Source organism: Pezoporus occidentalis, unplaced genomic scaffold, assembly GCF_034315485.1.
Source record: "Pezoporus occidentalis ecotype Australia unplaced genomic scaffold, CSIRO_AGI_Poc_V1 ctg46, whole genome shotgun sequence".
In the NCBI taxonomy this organism is placed as follows: domain Eukaryota; kingdom Metazoa; phylum Chordata; class Aves; order Psittaciformes; family Psittacidae; genus Pezoporus; species Pezoporus occidentalis.
The window spans coordinates 7,009,801-7,027,277 of record NW_026915791.1 but is presented as its reverse complement, the minus strand read 5'-3'; the positions used below and the strand labels follow the sequence as shown (position 1 = coordinate 7,027,277).

The 17,477-nt window shown below is 43.1% G+C and overlaps 1 protein-coding gene across 3 annotated transcripts in view; it reads right to left on the bottom strand.

The window, feature by feature from the left end:
* The window catches only part of CSTPP1 (centriolar satellite-associated tubulin polyglutamylase complex regulator 1), an 85,149-nt gene that overhangs the window by 8,470 nt on the left and 59,202 nt on the right, over nt 1-17,477 (bottom strand). For all 3 annotated transcript variants that reach the window (XM_062635896.1, XM_062635894.1, XM_062635895.1), the window contains 2 exons: nt 7,211-7,295; nt 1,442-1,527 (listed from right to left, as the gene is read on the bottom strand). In XM_062635896.1, the coding sequence (XP_062491880.1) occupies nt 1,442-1,527; nt 7,211-7,295 (171 nt within the window). The remainder of the gene's footprint in view (nt 1-1,441; nt 1,528-7,210; nt 7,296-17,477) is intronic.

Below are 17,477 nucleotides of genomic sequence, written 5' to 3'. Positions count from 1 at the left end.
CCCCATCAGTCCCCAGCGCCTGGGAGCATGCTTAACTTTGATGGAGAAAATGCTTCCCTCTTTTTTTCCCACTTAAACAGTTCCCTCAATGAGATTCCCCTTCCTCAACCACATTTTAGCGGGCCTAGAGCAAAAAGGCCAATGTATTCCAGTATCTGAAGGGGGCCTATAAGGATGCTGGGGAGGGACTCTTCATTAGGAACTGGGGTGATAGGACAAGGGGTAAGGGGTTCAAACTTAAACAGGGGAAGTTTAGATGGGATATAAGGAAGAAGTTCTTTACTGTGAGGGTGGTGAGGCACTGGAATGGGTTGCCCAGGGAGGTTGTGAATGCTCCATCCCTGGCAGTGTTCAAGGCCAGGTTGGACAGAGCCTTGGGTGACATGGTTTAGTGTGAGGTGTCCCTGCCCGTGGCAGGGGGGTTGGAACTGGATGATCTTAAGGTCCTTTGCAACCCTAACAGAATAGTTTCTATTAGATTCTATAGATTCTATGATTCTATTTTAAAGCAGTCTCTCTGCATAAAACAAGCACCTGAATGCTCATCCAAGTTCCTCCCTCTTGTCTCATGGACTTTAGTTCAGGGATTTTAGATGTATATGTGTGGATGAGCATATGTAAAATACACACACAGAAACTAACAGTTTGATTTATACTTTTCCTGTCAGGAATTTTAAAAGTACCCCATCTAGTTAAAACTCAAAAGGGCGGACAGGGGTAGAATATGATGAATGACCAACAATATGAGGAAGGTAGATGGGGATTATCTGTTCACCTCCCTTCCAACTAGGGGCTCTCAAAACAGACCAGAGGGACTAATGGCAGACCTGCAGCTCCTTGCCAAAAGGTGTGGAGTTTACAAGTTTATGTGATTTCAAGGGGAGGCTGGAGAAGTTCTTGGGAGAGGAATCCACTGGGGGTGCCTAAACCCATGGAAACCATACCCAGGTCAGAAACACTGTGAGCTGAAACCAGCTCATAGTTGGGTGAGCATCAGGGGAAAGAACTGTTCGGTTCCCTTTCCTTTCAAGGCACCAGCTGGTTGGGCTTTTCTTACCGTATCTCCAGCAGGGACCAATACTCCAGAGGCAGAAATGTTGTATTAAGGAAAGGAAAAAACAAATGTTCCTAGTAAAAGTCAATAGTTAGGTGCTAACATACTGTAGATAAAGCTGGGAATTCATGTCTCAAGCCTAAGACAAAATACGTGCGTAAGTCCTAACAGTTACAGGTATCTTGTTTGTCACAAAAATTGGAACCTCCTTATGAAGCTTTCCAATCTCTTGGCATCAGTGATGCCTTTTGTCTGTAGATTCCATTCTCTATATATGTTCTGTGAAAAAACATATCCTTACAAATTTCAAAAAAGCTCAGGGCTTGGGAAGCTGTAAAGATGTAAAGCTATACTGGTGGGTGAATTCAGGAGCTTTGCAGCATTTACCTGAGTAGTAGAACTGGATCTGGAAAGCAAAGAGGAAATCAGAGAATGACATCAGGCAATCCATAGCATCATCCATCAGCACAATCCTATGGCAAGATGAGAGAAACAGTTTAGCATCTACAAAAGAACTGATGTCTGTAACCAGGGACCTGAGATCTAGAGAAACTGAAACTGAGGATTGCTACTGGCTTGGCCCAGTATAGGAGGTTAGGAGAGAGGAATGAGAGCACCCACTGCTGCATGGATGTGGACACCCTAACATCAAATGAAGGCAGTTTAAGAACTTCAGTGAGGAGAAGATCCTGAGTGTCAATGCTACCACACTGCAGCTACACTGTGAACAGAGTAGTGATGTGGATGTCAAGCATTCAAAGCCTGGTGGACATGACGGAACGAGCACAGGCATAAAAACTGCAAGGCTGGTTCACAAGGCTATACAAAGAGTAACTGTGCTGCAGACAAGACAGTTACACAGGTATTAGACTGGTGTGAGCAGAATGAGACTTATCCTATTCCTCTGTATATCAGAGTTCATCAAACTGGGATAGTTTCAGATTCATAAGGATAAAAATTAATTCCCAAGCTATAGTCAAACAAACTCCACTTGACTGCAGAGGAAATAACATTGCCCCAACAATCAGCTTTATAATTACACACTGTGAACATCCTAGCCTCTCTTCCCAATGCATGAATCAGTCTCTTTTCCTATCATACCTATAATTTGTCTATCAGGTCAAATTTCATGGAAACTGAAGACTTCTTGGGTCAGGGACAATGTCTTCTTTCTGCTGTGTCCTAGGTTCATGTAGGGAGCCACATGCATACTGATGTTGAATCATACTTCATGATATGAAAAGTATCAGCCACAGGCTATAAAGATGACATACAATTGACAGCCAAGTCCAACTCCTTGTTTCATGAAAAAGCTCTGGATTGCAGAAGTAAGTTAGGGCAAAAACATTCATAATGCTCTGGTCATACATATGAAAAGGTCAGTCTCTGCAGAGGGAAAGAGAAGGCTTCGGTGAGACTGTGTAAGAGCCTTCCAATACCTAAGGAGCCTACAAGAAATCTGGAGAGGCACTTTTTACAAGAGCATGTATTGACAGGACAAGGGGGAATGGCTTTAAACTGACAGAGGGGAGATTCAGATTAGACATTAGGAAAAAATACTTCATTATGAGACACTGGCACAGGGTGCCCAGAGAAGCTGTGGCTGCGCCATCCCTGGCAGTGTTCAAGGCCAGGTTGGACACGGGCTTGGAGCAAGCTGTTCTAGTGGAAGGTGTCCCTGCCCATGGCAGGGGGCTGGAACTGGATGAGCTTTAAGGTCCCTTCCAACCCAAACCACTCTATAATTCCACAAAAATCAAGCTTGGGTTGACCAGTGACAGAGTGGAAAACAGAAGGAAAACACTTCACTTTGATGCGAAAAACCGTAATATTCAGACAATGCTAAAGGCAGTTGTGTGTTTTTTCAACTGTGTGCAGGTCTATTGACCCTGTACAGTCAGCATCTGGCATATCATGTCATATAAGGACATTATAGCCAAAGAATAGGTCATCTAGTAAGATCCTTCTGAATGCCAGCCCAAACACAGTTCATGGTCCAACTCCTGAAGCATCAATGTTCTAAACACATTGCTGGGGAAATGCTGTTCTGTCTCATATAAAAGACTCCAGGGAGCTGTGTGGGAGGCTGACCTAGAAGAGTCACAGGATCCTGCAAGACTTCCCTGCCACTCAGACCAGTTCTGTTCACTGTGGCAAAATCAAACATGTAGAGCAGCTTGAATTAATTATCTCAAAGAAGAAAGATTGGGGCTAAGAGGGTCCCCAGGAGAAAAGCCAGTATTTAAAACAAAACCCTTTGAAGATGTCAAAGTGCTTCTGATTTATTTATTATGTTCCAGAAGCCTCCTCTCCTCCTGTCTAAAGAAGCAGTAGCTTCAGTTCTTAATTCTCACTAATAAGCATGTTACTGAGATTGTCAGTGGCCACATCAAGGCAATGGCTTTGAAGCTGGCAGGCAGAGCATCCTCATCTCTCAGGCAATAGTACTCAGCCACTGGTGTTTCCAACCACTGTTTGAGCACTGGAAATGAGATTGGCCACGTTGCTGATGAGCTGCACTCCCTCCTTTGAAGCGATGATCTGCCTCCCAGATACCCTGAAAGCACAAGTTCTGAAGCCTTTGACAGTGTATTTCTCCATCTTGGAGATGCAGGAGAACAAGAGTGTACTCATTTGTTATGCAGAGAGACAATATTACATCATCTTCATGTCAATCGACTCATTTTGCTTGTTAAATCTAAAGCTACGGCCAATGGCTGTGCTCTGCAGCACCAAGTCCTAGTGTTTTACTTAGAAGAGAGCAGGACGACACAGGCAGAGGTCTGAGAATGTGCTGGACATTTCTTGCCCTTAAAGACAGTGAGGAGCCTCTAAGGAAGGCTGTACAGCACATATGTGACAGAGCAGTGTCTAAATAGAAGCAGGTGCACTCTGGTGCTGGGTTACTGACTCCACTTGGCCCAGGAGCCTGCACTCCGGAAATGTTGAGAAGTCTTTAAATCCAGTACAATCATTTATGAGGAGATTGACTGCAGCTGGCTATTTCCCTACATAGCCAGCTGAGTGAGAAGTCAGGGAAGCTGGGAGAGCATCCTATATCTGCACCTCTTCCCTGAAATAGCTGGCAAGGAGAGAATCCTTACAGCCACGTACTGTGACCCAGACAGCAGGACCTGAAAGGCTGAAGTGCGACTCAAAAGAGTTCATCTGCTGATATTTCAAGGGATTCTTTATTCATTCTTTCTTGTCCAAATTAGACTATAAGCCCTTAGGGGCACAGATGTATTTACAAAGTTAGTAGTTGGCATTCAATGGATAATGAAAATCAAGCAGGAGCTTTGGAAAGGCCTGAAGAAAGATGCCTACACTTGAAGGACTCTGGTAACACGTACAGTGGTCTCCCAGGGTTGAAGTGGGTTTGGCTTGCAGGAAAGCCTTCCTGCAGTGCCAAAGAGGAAACTTTATGATCTACTGATTGCAGTTAAAATCTCAGACTAGACAGGATGTCCCCAGGACAAACTCTAGACCAGGCAAGTTGAAAGGACTTTTACTATTCTCTGCTACCATTAAAGGCTAACTGACACAATCTGTCTTAAGGCCAGACTGGCTCAAATGAGCCTTCAGGGACTTGGTTTGTTTACTGATACATGGGGGCAAAAATAGGCAAGATCATACAAAAAGGGCAAGATCTGCACCCTCAGGCAATCTTTTAGTAACAGGGCTACAGACTTGCAAGCCCTACTTCCATTAGCACTGATCAACGCAATGTGAGCTCCCATACCACATAAAACAGCACAGCAGCTGTGAACTACTCAGCTCTCTCTACTCCAATGTGGGCAGCAAGTTCCTTGTGTTTCTATTACAAGGGAAAAGTCAGTGCTCAGGTATAGATCTTGAAATCATGGCATCAAACCAGAAAATCCCTTCATGTGCTGTCCATCTGCAATTTCACGATTCAGAAGCCAAAAGGTGTCTCTGAAGATCAAAGGTATCTCTGTAGATTAAGATCTTCAATCTGCTAATGGATATAACCCTTTGAAGAGAAAAAAAACATTCAAGAAATCTCACAGAAACAGAAAACCTGTTTTTTTGTTTTGTTTTTTTTTTTTGGGGGGGGGAATGCCCTCTGCATTTGTGTAGCACCAAGAAGAGAAAAACAGAGTGCGCTGGTGTCATGCAAACAAAACCTGTATTGTTGTAGTCTCTGTTCTGCTCTGACATTCCTAATCTTGCTCCCAGTGTTTGTTATCAGCACATAGCAACAGCTCCTGGATGAGAGAGGAGTGCACTGTGCTGTGAGATCATCTCAGTCATGCCGCACTGAGACTACAACTACTACTGCTCTCTTCCCAGACACAGTCCTGCTGTATCAGTCAATGCTGAGGCTACTCCTGCTGCTACTTTATTTAACTCCTTTTCCAAGCAACTGAACCACTGGGAGTCTGCAGGCTGGAGAAGAACAATGTCAGTGGGTTTGCATGTGCCATTCATGCTTAGCAAGGACTCAGTCAACGGGTGCTAGAAGACAGGCTGCAGAGTTCTCCTTTCTAACTGGCGGAGACCAAGGAGGACAATGGGAAGTGTAGAGCAGAAAAGGGACAAGACAGTGAGCAACAGTTGGAAGGAAAGAGAAAGATGGTTTAGAAACACAGCAAGTTTTATTATAATTCTTCAGCTAGATTAGCTTGTAACAGAATAATAGCAATGTGTGGGTGAATCTCCAGCCAGCCAAAAGCAGGAGTGAGGTCATCCCCACCTGAGCCTGGGTGCCTCTGACAGAGATCTCATTTCCCTCCAACACCTGCTCCCAAAGCCAGCTTGTCTGTCTCTACAGCACACACACAACAGTGCAGCAGGCCCCTGAATGGGGCCTCTAGTTTACAACAGCCCTGTGGATTAAATTCCTTGACACAAACATCAGAACATGTGTAGATAGGCTGAAGTCTCATGCACCATCACAAATTCCTGCTCAGCTCAGCTGGAAGCCTATGAAATACACACCAGTGCACGGGACTGGTGCTTTTGTACCTCCATGAAAGGAAGCAGCAGATATATCCCTACTACAGGGTTAGCATTCTTTTTTAGTCTGGCACTAGAGGCCAAGCAACTGTACTCTGTGGAGCCCCAAAGGCTCACTGATGAGCTAGAGGGAAGAGCAGTGCTCAACTTTTAGTTTTAATTGAACCAACGCAGCTTTAACTGCAGTTCAATTTGGACAGCAGCGCGTAGGAGCCAGGGAAGAACTCAGAGAATCAGCCAAGTGAAGTACTAGCAGATGGATAACACTTTCCTTTTTCACTTGCCTTTCTTACTATAGATTTCATGGGACTCTGATGCTAAAGAAAGGTAACAGAGTGGCAAACAGAAAATGAGAACCTTTTCATTATTTAGGCTCTGAACAGCAGTAATATCCTGACCATGTGTCTGGATCCTGTTTCCAAACATCTTATATGGGTCCCTGAAATAAGTTACATTTGCATGACCCCTCCTCTGAGGTGGCTGGGAATGACAGCATGTATTCAGTAACCCTGCTGTGATTATATATGTGTGTGTGTGTGCATATGCACTCCTACTGAGATCTGAACTGACCCCCAACCCCTACACATGCGTATACCTTATTACATTTTCACTATCAGATAGTTAATAATCAACTGCCTGGGCTGGACTGGAACCAGCAAGCACTATCAGTAAAAACTTCTGTATCACCCTATCAGTGCCCTAAGCCATCTATTTGCTTTAGGCCTTGTCTAGATTAAACTAAAATTTCAAACAGAGTAGCTACCATGTTCTTAACTAATGTACTTGAAAACACTGGCAATCCTTCAGAGGGTCCTACCTTTTCAACGTGATCAACCAGACGAAGCTGGGGTGAAGGGAAACATATTTGAAAGCTGGTAAACAGTATTTGAAATAGAGTTTAAAATCACGGCAGTTAAGAACACATTGGCTAACATTCTTTTATATGCAACTCATCTTCTGGATGCACAGCCAGCAGCAGCATTCTGCACTCTCAGTCCCTGTATACCTTTCAGCATACACTCTTCCTCATTGCTAGAAAAACACCCTGTTCTTAACCTGAAAACATGGTATCTCTTTGCCCCAAAATCTTGAAAGCTGAAGGTTCCTGTCCACACCTTTACCCACAGATTTAGTTCTTAAGTCAGATCTTGCCTGAAAGAAAGGATGAGGACCCACCTTGCTGCTTTCTGTGTGAGTTCCATTGGGAAGTCAGGGCAGAGCAGCTGCAGCAGGCAGTGGTATTCCTGTGCTGTCAGCAAATCTGCAGGAAAAGAGAGGTGAGAACATTGTCATTCTTTTACAGGCTGTTCCCTCCCCTTGCTTCCTCTCTAGGAAAAAAAAACCCACATATTCCCTTCTACTCTCAATTCAAGTAGACTAGGTACTAATGACAATATAACTGCTCCCTAGCCCCTCAGAGCTGGGCTCTTCACATGGAGCTTCCAGCAAAGACTATCAGAAAGAGGCCTGATAAAGGGGAAATCCTACTGAAGAGACTCCAGCAGAGAAACTGCGAACAGGTAGGGATTCGGTGTGAAAAAGGGGTGACCAAACCAGGGCAGTTTCAAGTGAGAACACACTTTGGTTTGTCTTGAATATAAAACCATGTGGAAAAAGGAATCATTTCAAAGTTGCTTAAATTTGCTGAAATTCACTGGCACGGTGTCATTCACCACAATCCACCCGAAAACCATCCGCAGAACATCTGGCAGCAGTAACAAAGACAAACAAGGGGTTTGGGTTGTGTATGGAAGGCTGCAGTGTATAAACCACAGACGTTATTACTTTGGCATTTGGTAAGGCAGCTGGATGGTCTCTTTTGGAATAATGTGTACAAATCTGGTCACTGTGTTATAGGAAGCACAGAAGGAAGATCCAAAAAACACAAGAAAACCAATCAAATGATTCATTTTTTAGAGAGCAACTTTGTGAAAGACTGGTACAGAAAGGCCTCTGTGGTTCAGCAGGAGTCTAAAAGAGGTGACTCTTAGCAAAGCTTATAGGATCCCAAGAGAATGGAAACATGCTGATGTCAAAAAGCCCTGCATGATTGTATGTTCACGGTCCAAAAGGCTGCGGACTGGAGTTCAGAAGACCAGCAGAACAGCAGCAATTTTGCACTACTTCTATATACAGAAGAATGCAAAGTATGGAAGAAAGAGCCAAGGGTTGAAGTAGAGCCAAGCAGTAGCCAGGAAGGGGATCCAAAGGGCACAGGCATTAGGACTGAGGTACAGAGTGTGAGTTCTTTTGGCACACACACATCTTGGCCTTCCTTAGGCTCCCATCGAAACAATCAACCTTGTCCCAGATAGAATCATGGAATCATAGAATAGTTAGGGTTGGAAAGGACCTTAAGATCATCCAGTTCCAGCCCCCCTGCCACGGACTGGGACACCTCACACTAAACCATATCACCCAAGGCTCTGCCCAACCTGGCCTTGAACACTGCCAGGGATGGAGCATTCACAATTTCACTGGGCAACCCATTCCAGTGCCTCACGACCCTCACAGTAAAGAACTTCCTTATATCTAACCTGAACTTCACCTGTTTCAGCTTAAACCCATTGCCCTTTGTCTTGTGACTACAGTCCCTGATAAAGAGTCCCTCCCCAGCATCCTTACCTCCACAACTCCTCACAGCCTGGCAGACCAACAAAAGCGAGGGAAAAGGAAAATGGTACCCCTTTATGTGATGTTCCAAGAGGCAGGTATGCAGTATCAAAGGCACATTTCACTGCAACATCCAACCCAGCCACATTAGTATTTTCAGTGCTGGCTAAAGAAACAGTGCAGGAGGACTGTCACCAAAATCGAGTTACAAACTTTTCCTTTACCTACATTATTGGCCAGGGAAACAGAGGAAAGAAAGGCGAGAATGACTATTTTTAGTTCAGGAAACCCTATAGCTGAATAACACTGCTGTCAGACTTTGGCATCCATTAGAGACACTCTCTAGACTACTATACTTTTGACTGCTTTTGAGTGGACTTTCCATCTAATGAAGCACCTTAGGTTTAGGGTCATGTTAGGAAAGGTGATTTTGCTCTGTCTGGAAAAGCTAAATCTGCTCTAACTCGAGGAAGTCCCAGCCTGTGCAGAACTACACCAGGGATTTGTGCAACCTATTCTACTGTAGGGATAAATGCATCAGTATCAATCTTCTTCCTGTATTTGAATGCTGAGCTGAGTTAAATTCCTGTGACTGCACTGAAATTACAGATGTCTGGGAGAATATGGAGGGCACTGTAACTTTGTATTGTCATTTCTTACTGAAACACGCATCAGAGGCTGCTCTCTATTGCAGACAGTACTTTGGTCCTTCAGTCAGTGTGTATCTGAGGCTCAGTAATGGTATCGAGTGGAACGGTGGGGTTTCCTCCTGCAGTGTGAGCTAATCAGTTCCTTGAATGTCATCAAGGAAAGTATCACCAAATGTTATGTAAAACTGCAACAGGTTATTATTAAAAAAGTCCCAGTTATGAGGAGCAGGAAGAGGCACATTTTTAATTGAATTTTCAGCTCATTGTTTCTCTTTCGTGGCACTATAGAGGAAAGAAATTTTTCTTCTATGTTATTTTCTTAGATCAACAGTCATTTATGGCAATAGAGATTTGGGCCATTAGCTAAGAAAACTCTCGGTACCTTTCTATGGAAGGTACATGCAAGTTTCATAAAATCATCTTTAACAGGTTCAGCATAAGTAGGTTACAGGAAAACAGAGAAGTTGGGCATAAAAAGGCTCTTTTGAAACAGGCACTTTCTCCTAATTGAAGAAGACAACATCATGGACCTCTTACCACTACTCTTCAAGGATTTCTAAATGGAGCTGTGAATAATGCTGGGAATTAAAGCTCCAATCTTTGCCTAAGGAACCTACATGTTGGTCTGAAGGAGTCACAGCATTTGGAGGCTTTATGCAAAACTCAATTTACATTTCTTGTTTAAGTACAAATTCCTGTTTATGCATTCCTAAACCTCTTGTTTTCCATTATTTTTTCCTTTCATTTGTCAGCAGATGATTGTAGCTCTTCATACTGCATCTTACCCAATGTATTGAACTGATAACTACAGTGAAACCTTTTTAAGTGTATTGCACCCTCCATATCCCTCCTTCCCTATCCCATTCATATCTGTTGCTCTGCTTTGATCTCCTTCAGATTTTCACAGTGTGGTGTCCAGCAGCGTACAAAGCATCCCCCGTGCATTCAGAACAGACAGGCTCAAGGAGGATAATCTGCCCACTTGCAGCAGCAAAGCCAATTTTCATTAATTCTGAATCTTGGTCTCCTCTTTGCTCCCCCTGAAGGTGAAAGACTTTAAGGGTATTTTTGACGACGAGGCTTCCTGAGAAGGTTGTTCATGGCCTCTACAAGCATTACTTTTGAGGCATGGAGATCTCTTCCTCGCTAGAAATGACATACTCCTAAAACCTATAATAATTTACATTGTCTTTTTCCCCTCCCTCTTCATACCCAGCCAAAGCATCATCCCTATTCCTCCATCACATAACAACAAAACAACACAGAGCAAAAGCAGGAGTCTGCTCAAAAAGACTGGCAAAGGGTGGCAGAGACCCTCTCTAACCAGCACCTGAAATCACAGAATCAACCAGGTCAGAAAAGATCTTTAAGATCATCAAGTCCAACCATTACCCTAGCACTGCCAAGATCACCACTAAAACATGTCACGGAGGGATCAGAGGGTGAAGTTAAAAGCAAGTGGAATTAATTGCAGTTTCACTCTTTGAGCAAATGGTTTGTTTAGATGGGAATTGCACACAAAGCTGAAGTGGTCTTTTCTCTAAAGGAAGAAACCCTTTGCTTCTTTTGCCTGGAGAAACAGCACCAACTTAGTCCTTGAAGACTCTTTTAGGCCATAACGCAGCTCAGCCCCAGGCGCCTGACCGATAAATCCTATCAGTTCCTCAGACTACAGATGGGTACCTATTACACAGGAAGGGGGTTCACCACAGACCTTAGGAGGTGCCCACAGTTTGCCATGATGACTGTTTTCCTATTCCCCACTGCAAGGTCAGTGAAGACCGTGCAAAAATTTGCATTTGCCCATGCACCCTATTGCCTGCCAAGAGCTGCTTGGAATAAACAAGGGCACTTCTGGTGCACGACCACATTGCTCCTTCCTGTCTCCAGGCCACAGCTGAGTAAATAGTATTCAACACTGCCTGATCAAGAAAGAAAGAGAAGGAGGAAGGTACCAGTCAGAATGAGTGAAAACTGCAATCCACAACTGCTACTTTGGTTGCTACCACAAATTACTGTATCTCAAGTTCCAGTAACAAATGAAGCAAATCACGGAGAGTTTAAATCTGACCCCGCAGCACAGGGCAGGGAGCTGTATGCACTCCACCATGCTCTCGCAGTGGAACAATCTTGGTCATACCACATGCTTGAGGATGGAGAGAGATTGCAGTCTGCATGTTAACTGTGTTCATTTACAGTTGAACATAACACTTTTGCTACTGCAAAGCAAGTAATAACAAATTCCAAAGTGGTTTTAAAACAGCAGTTCACTAAGAAGAAGAAAAGTGGTATGGGTAGAGTTGTACAGGAAGTACTTTATCTGTTCATTCATATCTGTTACACAGCTCTTCAAACTCCTGCCCATCCTGTTCTGCTGCTGCTACTGTGCCACTAGCAAAATCCTGACTCTTCCCTACAAATCTTACTGTCTGTTGAGTAGCTTATAGTCTTTTAGTGCCTGAGGCAAACTTGTCCTCATGTTTCAGGCATAGTCCATAGGAAACAAACATCACTTTCTGTATAAAATGGCTTATCTTTGAAAAACATGAAGGCAACTGCTCGTATTTTCCTGACTTTTAATAAAACACATTCTGTTGTTACCAGCTTAATTTCTGGCTTATATGTGTCTGACAGATGGCACCTGACCCAAAGTGATGCAAACTCAAGGAATGTTAAATGATGTGTTTATGCTGCTCTCAGTGTTGTGAGTGAAGCACAGACACACCTGAGCTTTCTGTACCCTTTCATCCTGACAGCAGCCTAGCCACAGGAGCCTGGAGCTCAGTGAAGGCTGTAAAATCTACCCAGGAAGTCAATAAATATTTAGGACTTAGCCTGAATTGCAGCCATTGCTGCTGTAGCTAGGCTGCTTTTGGCACAAGAAGCAGCTATCTACAATGCTGTCACAACACTGTGACAGCTTTAAGTATGCCCAAAGCAGTAGGAGAATATTTACTGCATTTGGTGTATGAAATCTGCCCCAAAAAGTCACATTAGTCACTTCCCAGAAACTCAAAGATTGCCTGATGAATATACATTAAAGTTCCCTATTCCCATCATCTTTTATGTACAACCGCTATCCAAACAGGCTGGAGCCCTGGGCAATGTAGCTTTCCCCTTTGGGTTATGGTAGGACACAGAGTTTCCACAGGTTGCTTTTCTACCACAGTCATGAAGTCATTCAAGAGCCATAAAGCTATCGAGCTGTAAATCAGTCTCTTGGAAATATAACAGAGAACAGACCAATAAATGTTTCTTCTAAGTGTTGGGGGAGTCTTTCCTGGCCTTTAGATTTTAATGTTTCTGGTATAAGTAAGTATCATGCCCTTAGGATTCTTTCTGTATCCATGCAAGTTTGTAGACAAGAAGAAAATCAAACGAAAGCCCTAAAAATTAGTCTGGATGTTCTTATTCTATCTATAGGAGCTGTGATTTTACCAAATAACCCAAATACAAACATGAGGTTTGATACTACTGCAGCTTCACAATTCACATCTGGCTAAGAGCCCGTGCTCTGCACAAGGCTTGTTCCCCAGATACCTATAGCCTAATTTCCTCCATATACCTAGTGCTAATAACAACCAGAAAACCAGGACTTCTAGGAAAATTAATCCATGTGTAGGACCTACCTAGCAACATACAGCTGCGTAAAACCCCCATTTCTTCCTCAGAACACTTTCTAGTCTAAAAAATAAAAAGTTTTCTTTCTTTTCAATGAATAATTCATATTTTTTTTCATTTTATGAGCTATTATGAAAAGATCTGTTGCTGTTAGTTGCGAGAATGATCATTTAGATATGAATTTCCAAGAAAATAAAAGCATTTAAGGGATTATTCTTTGACGAATTCTCTTTCTCCACTGAGAAGAAGAGATATAAAATAAGCAGGAGCCAGATCCAGAATGTGCATCTGTCTAATTTTAACAACTGATTCTCCTTATTTTTCAAGCAAACCAACAGCTCACGTGATTATCCTCACAATCTGAGATGGAAGGTTACATAAAGCTAAACTAAACAATACAGAATAAGCACTGACACACTTTTCCTTATGTTGTGTAAGTGTGTTCACGGAAGATGTGTGCAGCAGGATTCATCCTGCTCTTGAAGCTCCCACAATCATTAGAAAACAGTCCTCAAAGCATAGGAAAATCAGAAGGAAACTGAAAGACCCACCTATTATTTCTAAGCAACAGGGAAATGCACTAGAAGGCAAATGTTCCTGCCAGGTCAGCTAAAAAGCAACTTCATGTTTTAAAAGAAGGTTTTCTAGTGAATAGTTTAAAGAGGGTAATGGTCAAATCATGGATCAGCATAGGAATCTGTGCTTTACACAGAGTCCCGGGCATAGGTAGCTTTAAAAGACTATGTGGCTTTGTACCAACATCTGGCTTAATCTCATTAGACACAAACTCCCCCATTTCTTAGTTTTAATAAGTGGATGCATTAGCTCTACCTTCCTGATGGTGAAGCTCAACAAGCAGCGAGGCCAATCTAAAACCTTACTTTGCTGAACGGGGTAGGTCTCACCCCTCTCTCTTCTTTCCTTCTGCCTTCACTTGCTGCTGGCCATGTGGTTCTATTACCCCTTGCACTCAGCAGGCCCCTTGCTGAGAAAATTCAGCTTTTTCCCTGGGCTAGTGAATGGGGCTGACTCTCAGGAATACCTGATGAAAGCTCATGCAAAGCCAGCTGTGGCAGAGCATGGCCAGGTGGAGGAGAGGAGCAGCAGAGAAAAACTATTAGACAGGCTCAGGTAATTCCCCACTTAAAATGTTTTAATCCTTAAAGTCCAGGATGTATGCAAGGCATTGCCACAGGATTAACGATCCTCCTAATGAAAAGCAGGTTCAGCTTTACTGGCTGTACTTGCACCATACCAGCTAAGGTGGTTTGTGAGCACCGTGTTATCAGACACACTCTTAAGGCAGAACTTTTGGCATCCTTACTATCCCAAGCATGCAGGTAACATCAGGTTATTCACAAACCCCATTTACTCTTTCCACTGATACCATTTAGGTCCTCCCAGAAGGCATCCCAGGGCATTCTCAAGGGAAGGAATCCATTAGACTTTGTGCGTAACACAACAGCAAAAGCAGAGAGGTAACTGAAGAATGCAGGGCTGCTGGAGTCTGGCTCTGTGTGTGGAGTTGTCTTCCAGGAGGGTACCTGCACCCTGGATTGCCTCTCCTGTCCTACAGGAGCACCAGCAAAATCCTGCCAGAAGTAAGGTTGCTGCTGCAGGTAAGGAATCTTCACAAACAAGATGTTTTGCACCCTACAAAAGGAGCATGGCTGCAAACAGGAGGCTTAGATAGGTGACTCTTGTTCACAACAGGTAGAAAGACCCAGCTTATGATGTGAAAAAGCAAAGAGTGGCAGAGATTTATGAGATTTGCCTGGTTCAACCTGCGTCAGACTCAGGACAAATATAGTAGAGAGCTAAGCAGACTGACCTAAAAAGATCTGTTGGGGGAGTGCTGCAAGAGAGAAGAGTTAAAGGGGATTAGCACTGCGGTTGAGCAGAAAGCCAGTTTTGAGGCACTCAGGTAAAAAGGAAAAGATTCTTCTGATGTGAAGACTGAACTCGTTTGTTGAAGGGAATCTGGACAGCTTGTATGAATGGTAAATTCACTGAAAAGTGGGGCTGTTGTGGGCAAAGCTTCAGCAGCATTGTATTTTAAGTGAGCTGAAGGGTTTCTACAGAGTAAAATCACAGAATGGTTGGAGGTGGAAGGGACCATCAGAGGTCATCTACTCTAACCTCCTTGCTCAAGCAAGGTCACCTAGAGCACATTAGTCAGGTTTGTGTCCTATTCCAATGCTCAGTCACCCTCAGAGTAAAGAAGTTCTTCCTCATGTTGAAGTGGAGCTTCCATGGTTTAGTTTATGTCTGTTGCCTCTTGTCTTACTGTCTGTCATCACCAAGAAGAGTCTGGCCCCATCCTCTTTGACACCCTCCCTCCAGTTACTTAAATACATTGATCAGATTCCCCCTGAGCCTTCTCTTCTCCAGGCTGAGCAGACACAGAGAAAACCCCCTAGTTGATGTGAGTGTTTTTCTGCCCTTTGATCTTGAGCCCTTTTATCAATAAACCACTCACTTAGATTAACAAAAACAACAAAAAAAGAATTTATACAGAACTGCTCCAATTCTATCTCCAAAATCCAGAATCTTGCTGTTTATATAAACTTTAATCGTTCTCTAGTCCCTTTCAAATTCCCCATAATTATCCTTTCAGTATCAAACGTTTCATGTGGCAGCATTACTTCAGCTTTGAGTGAATGTTACTCAGGGCAGGATGAGCTGTGCCAAAGGCACAGTCCAAGGCTATCATCTGGCATGCTTATGTGGCTAGCATGGCACATCCACAAACTGAACAATTTAAACTTTCATTAGCAACATAAAAAGAAGTGCTCAGCTCTCATGGCTGTAAAGAAAACATTTCAATAGTGGAAGAGTTTAACTGATACAGTGTGGGATTCCTGAATCCACACACAGCCTGAAACGCAACTCAAGTCTGAACTTTCCACCTACTTTGGGAACCTTAATGCTATACCTAATGCAACACTAAAGACAATGTTAACTCTTTAAGTTCTTGTTTTAACTACAGAATGGGACTTTGAATGAAGTTGGAGCTTAAAGAGTTCAGAGATCCTGAAGTGCAAGAACAATAAGAAAGGAGAAGCAGCCACAACCTCTGTCAGTATTTCCAAAAGTACAAAAAGAAGGTAGAAGATGACAAACAAAAGAGCCTGGTTTAAATTTTCCAGTATATTATTGACTACAGCAACCAAATAGTGGCTTAAACTTTATTTCCTACATGGACAACCAGTTTTCCTCATGCAGTTTTCTTTAATGCTCACAACAATAACCTTGTGCATATTCTGAAGCACATATAATCCTAAAGATATGCTCAGCTCATTGAGTATGATCCAAAAGGACATTTAGCCTTCTTCAAAGCACACAGGCCTGAAGCAAACAAAGCACCTAGTTTCGTGGACTACAGTATGAAAATGTATGACTTCCCCTCATGTTTCAGGGGCATTAAAAAGCCATGCAAGAAATGTTAAGAATGTCCTAGCATCTGAAGTATGATTATAGACATGCTGCATGTTCTTGGGTAACTATAAGCCTGTGGAACAGCAGAGATCACCCCTCTGTGAAAACTCAGTCTGTAGGTAGTTACAAGGAAATGACATTAGATAGTAAGAGGTACTTTAATCTACCGAATACAGGCATAGCAAACCCAAACCAACACCAGACTGGCTCTTAAGATAGACTAGAAAACTAGAAATCTTGCACCATTTCAGAGTGAGAGTAATTTATAACTGAAGTGCTGTGACATTTGATGTTCTTTGTGTGTCAATTCTGAAATGATTTTTTCCTTTCACTGTAATGTCACTAAAGATGTAACCAGCAGATCTTCCAAGCAATAGGTGAACTAATGAATTTAGACTGCTTCTATGTTGTTCGATGCTTGATTTTTCCTCACTATGAGTTTTCAGTCACTCACTGAGAAAATAATAAATCTAGTGTCAGAACTAATTGGTGTTGTAAACAATAAGGAGCAAACATTCCTGTTGGAGTTCTGGCCATCTGGGGGGCAGACTGCTCAACCACTTGAAACGGGACCCACAGCAATTTCAGAGTGAAGTACAGGAATGCCGGCAACACTTCACTGGAGGGGACCATCAACATTTCCCCAAGCTCTCAAACAGCAGCAATAATCTTTAGACAAGATGTGGCTCAGCCTCTAGTCAAGAAAAAAAGTTGTCATTAAGCTTAAGATCTTCAAAACAACTAAAGAATTCATAGCTACACATCACGAGATGGGCAGAGTAAATGGGCAGGTGGTATGCAGCTGCATCTCATGCAATACAGGACCCTACACACGACTCCTCCTCCCTCAGACACGTACTAGGTCTAGTGACAATAATGGGACTATGGCCAGGGAGAGGCACACAGTCTTCAGTTACTGTATGGTATTTCCTTTCTGCTTTGGGAGCCCCAGCAAATACAGTTGGCTGGCAGACAGCTCATCTCTGTCATTCTCACGGGGTCAGGGAGCAGAAGCAGTGACACTGGCCTAAAAAGAAAAGGAGGTTAAGGAGGACATACAGTGAACTATGGAAACGCTGTAGGTTGCTGTAGCAATCTCAGATCAAAGATCTCCTTTACTT